General features: G+C 33.8%; 1 protein-coding gene across 1 annotated transcript; it reads left to right on the top strand.

Moving 5' to 3' along the window:
* The first annotated feature begins 202 nt into the window (after window positions 1-202).
* LOC110373611 (general transcription factor IIH subunit 3) lies at window positions 203-4,658 on the top strand. The gene is made up of 9 exons (XM_064040125.1): window positions 203-364; window positions 717-897; window positions 1,220-1,318; window positions 1,503-1,599; window positions 2,052-2,168; window positions 2,562-2,690; window positions 3,121-3,256; window positions 4,211-4,247; window positions 4,517-4,658. Exons 1-9 carry the CDS (start codon window positions 349-351, stop codon window positions 4,578-4,580), a joined length of 876 nt encoding a protein of 291 aa, XP_063896195.1. The 5' UTR covers window positions 203-348; the 3' UTR covers window positions 4,581-4,658.
* Window positions 4,659-5,070: the final 412 nt, after the last annotated feature.

Genomic DNA, 5,070 nt, shown 5'->3' with positions numbered 1-5,070 from the left:
ATAGGTACATAATGAAAATCGGAGAACATAAAGTTAAGACTTCTGAATGGGCCACACAACAATTAGATAATTTTTAAATATCTGTTTTAAAAGAACAATGTTTGTTTTATTTTTGTTTTTCTTCTTAGTTATTAAAATTTTTGTCTTGCTTGGCAACACTCAATATGTCATGAATTATGTCAATGTCACTGTTAGTAAACTGTCAAACTTGCATATCCTTCATTGTTTGTTGTTAAACGCATAGAAATAGTTTTTAAACATAATTATATTTGCAAGAAACGACTAATAAAAGAAACCGTGATTAAATAAACAAAATTTTTAATAAATTCTGAAGTACAAACTTACAAAATGGCTGACGATGATGGTAAGTTTCTGTTACTGGTTTCTAACCTACAAACCTTTATTTCTGATAGTTTTGTTACCAATCTTACACCAAGAATATACTTAAGATGCCTTATTTGAACCTAATTATCAATAAAAGGCTCTAATTCCATCTTAAACCAAGTAAAGAAGTTAAATGCAACAACAAAATAACTGTAAAAACATAAGAACATATCATCAAAATAAGTGATAAATATACCTCTATATTTTGACTCCAGTACACATTTCCTCGTGCAAGACTTAATAAAAAAAGCAAAACCAATTCCAAAGACAAACTTCACCTTCATCTTACTTTTTTGAATGACATTTCTAAATTCTTTATTTAAAATTTCCAGGTCCCTCAGATAGTAGCCTTTTAGTTATAATAGTGGACACAAATCCAAACCAGAGGTATATTACGGAGGACCCAAAAGTGCTGACTAACTGCCTAGATGCTGTCATAGCGTTTGCCAACTCTCATCTCATGCAGAAGTCGAGGAATGAACTGGCCGTTATCGGATGCCATTTTCATAAGAGGTAAGGTTTTAGTAGATAATGTTTACTGATACAATTTGGTAGACTTTGGATTACTTGCATAAATAATTGATTATTTATTTAATACATATGGTTTATGCAATACATAAACTCATGGTAAAGTAGGCAGGATATGTCTTTTATTTATTTGATTATATTTCATTCAATTTTAAAGTTATGAATACCTGATTGCTTAAAATCTTATTAAATAAAACCTATTTATGGTTCACTAGCAACTTAAGCATGAGTCTATTAGACTCACCAAACCACACCAAGGATTAATTGTGTATTACAGAGTAAATTAATTATTTGTTTAATTTTCCAGTGAATACCTGTATCCATCTCCTGGCAAACCTTTGGATGTTAGACAAATAGATGGCCAGTATGAGCTGTTTACATTAGTTGAGAAAACTATTAAAATGAGGTAAATATACCAAAAATTTAGAAAATAATTTTAATATAAACTTTGGAAGTTCTGAATATAGCTTAAATATTACCGTCTGTGCTTTCACCCACATTAGTTGAACCTAGATGGGAATAAAAAGTATCCTATATCCATCTCCTAGTTCTAAGCTCAGTCTTTCTCATGTTTTATAATGTATTTCCAGATTGGTAAATCTAATAAAGAGTCAGCCACAGGATGATAAGCCGGGAGAATCACTGCTGGCCGGTGCAGTCGCTATGGCTCTCTGCTTTATAGCTAAGGTTAGTTAAAAAAACCAATCAGTTTATAAAAACTGCCATTCATATGCTCATCGAAACTACACCACTTATCTGTGAAGAGTAAAATACTTTCTTTCATATCCCCATTTATATTACTGGATATTGTAATATTATTGAACACCTTTTTTTTTAGTTTTTTTCTATTTTCAGTAAAAACTTGCAATGAATAAAGAGTTAAGATTACTATGCACTGCTCAGCTCACTAGAAACAGTCCACTTTTCAGTACAACATACATAAAATAATACTTGTGTAATATATTTGTTATGTTTTAAAATAATATAACGTTTCTTTACTACGTGCAATCTACACCTCTTTAATTTTTTTATATTGCAAGTTACCTTCGTTCAATAATTTAATCTAAATCTTTCTTCACTTTTCTCCTTTCTCATTTGCATATAAATTGATAAATAATCAAATACATTCTACATTTCAGATTCGTCGTGAAGCGCCGCCCGGCCTGCGTCTGACAAGTCGTATATTAATAGTGACGGGTAGCAGTGACACGGCCGCTCAGTACATCAACTATATGAATGTTTTCTTCACTGCACAGGTATTACTTTCTGTCTATTATCTTATGAACCGGACTTTGCTACCAACATAGAAAGAAGAGGATTAAAATTATAATATTGGGTAGTAACAAAAGTAAAAATAATGAAAAAGTTATCTATCTCTTACTTTAGCTTAAAACCCAGGTATGTTCGTTCTTAAGCCCTTTATTTACCAGGGCCTCGGTAACTCTTTTGAACAATCCCGCAGCACCAGAAATCTCTTGCTTTAGCCTGGACCTATATAACCTTTTATGGAATTCATACAACTACCTACAATCAGTTTCAGTTTCGATTATCAAATATGTGACACTTGTGTCTTCTTCTTGGTCTTACTAAAAATACGAAACATCAAATTGTATTCTCAATCTAAAAATGACTTAATCCTATATCCACAGAAACAGCAAGTACTAATAGATGTGTGCTCGCTAGACAAGCACTTAAGTTTGTTACAACAAGGCTGTGACATCACCGGAGGCCTGTATCTCAAAGTACCCTCACTTGAAGGACTGCTCCAGTATTTATTGGTGAGATATATGTTTTAAATATTTGTCATTTTGGCAGTTGGCGAACTTGTAATTATTTTTATACCGTTGAATGGTCACTATAAAATTCTGTAGTGGTAAGGGGTATGTTTGAAAATTATACTGAATATTTCTGTCTTCCTTAATATTTCCCTATATGATTTCATGAGGGATATCATGGGTACAATATGTTTTCGCAATTATGTCTAAATCAACTATTTACTCGATCTTTGTTGCGGTACTGACCTTATCGTTAAATAAAACAAAGACTGAGCCTTTTTGCTTTAAAACCATACCATTTCTTCAAAATAAAATACCAAAAAACTGAAATAAATCTTAAAAAGTAAGCTGTTCACTTACAAACCACTTTATTCCATCAACCTCACCTCAGTCATCTCTTAAAATAATTCTAACTAAAAACTTTTATTTCCAGTGGGTGTTTCTCCCGGAGTCTTCAGAGCGTACAAAGCTGGTGCTACCCGGTCGTGGCCGCGTGGACTACCGCGCCGCATGCTTCTGTCACAGAGAACTGCTCACTATAGGATATGTGTGCTCTGTGTGTCTCAGTGGTGAGTGTAAACGAGGAGTCTGTTTGATTACTGTTTTTTTTTTGTATCAAGATGAAAAAATGAGACGATATTACTAAGGGTCCGCTCACACAGACCGGCTCGGAGAGGAGAGCAAATTCTTAACACGTTGTAAATCGAGTACCTACTTATTATTTTTGTAGTAAGGTTTGTTTTTGCATGTGCACTGCTTTTGACATTAAGTATGGTTGAAGGCGCTTGGTGTGAAATAATAAGAGGAGCCGACGGGCTCCGATCGCGTACTTTTTCTTGGTCACGCAGACGTTTGGGTCCGATTGCATCTCACGCAGCCGATCGGAGCCCACTCCGGTCTATCTGAACGGACCCTAAGACTGCTACGATATCCGTCTGTTACCAGGCTGTAACTCAAGATGGACAGTTTAAATTTTTCAAATGTTGAATGTAATCTTTATTGTATTGAATGTGTTGGTTACAGGTGTTAGGTATATAATTACAGTACAACAATCAGCCCGTTTGGGCATACAATAATATGTATATAATAACAAAGGCAAAATAGGTACGTAATGTAATAAAAAATACCTACTGAAAACTGGTATAATAAAAATAAATATTTTAAGGCCTCCCATACCTACAACAAATGTGATTTGATAGCTGTTTTCTACACAATGGTACGAAACCATTCGTGCGCGAGTCGGTCTCGTACAGCGCACTTGGACGGTCTTTAACCTTTTGAACGCCAATGTCGGCTATAGCCGACATGAGCAAGCGTGCCCTGTGCGCCAACGACGGCTATACTCGACAAAAAACAGGTCGCAGAAAAATACAAAATAAACCTATTAAATCATTACTTTTATGTATTTTTTAGTAGATATTTAATTTAAGATTTTCGGGCTTGGCGTACAGGGCATAGGAATACCGATATGGTGTGGCGGTGAAAAGGTTAATGAATTTATCTGATTTCATGTTTTGTTTCAGTGTTCTGCAAGTTCAGTCCTATTTGTACAACTTGTCAGTGAGTATTTGAATGACTTATTTCCTAATTCATACATATTTATAAAGTCTTAATGTAAATGCCTACCTACCTATTTAGATGAAATATTAAATTGGCTTTCAGGGGCCTGAAAAGTGGTTTCATATGGCCAATGTCATCCCACCTTTTTTGGCCCTGTTTTAATTTTATTCACAGCCATTTTTAACAACTGACTTTCTAAAAAAGAGGAGATTCTCAATATGAATGTTTGTATGTATTTTTTTTATTTAAATAATTGTTTTCTGTTCCAGTACGGTGTTCAAGATTGGCGGTCCATTACCCATTAAACCGAAGAAGAAGAAAATGAAGGTTTAGTGTGATCAGTGATAATCCGTTTGTATGCCCTTACTGTAAATATAAATATAGGTATATAAGATTTTTTTAATATAAAATCTTTCATTTTAACTGTCTATAGCTTTTCAAAAAGTAAAATATATATTTTTTGTTGCAATGAGATATTTGACTGAGAAAGTTGTTATCCAGTTTGCAAATATGATATGTTTTATCCTTGTTCTATCTTGAGAACATTGGCGTAACGTACTCAAAGTCGTGTTCTTCATAAAGTACACAGTTAATCAAAAGGCGAAGTCCTATAAATAGATCAATTATTATCACGTGAAAGTAATATTCCAATAATACTTATAATACAGATAAGCGATTCCAGTAATTTGCATACAATTTGCAACAAATACAAAGAAATGATGTTCTATCGTTATCGCGGTTTCGAACGGTATCAGTTAATTACCGATAACGGCTCGTTATCGGTTTATCTTGCGTCGATGATCGGTAAACTGCCGCCGAACTT

Source organism: Helicoverpa armigera, chromosome 21 (genome assembly GCF_030705265.1).
Source record: "Helicoverpa armigera isolate CAAS_96S chromosome 21, ASM3070526v1, whole genome shotgun sequence".
Taxonomy (NCBI): Eukaryota; Metazoa; Arthropoda; class Insecta; order Lepidoptera; family Noctuidae; genus Helicoverpa; species Helicoverpa armigera.
This window is presented reverse-complemented; position numbering and strand designations above follow the sequence as displayed.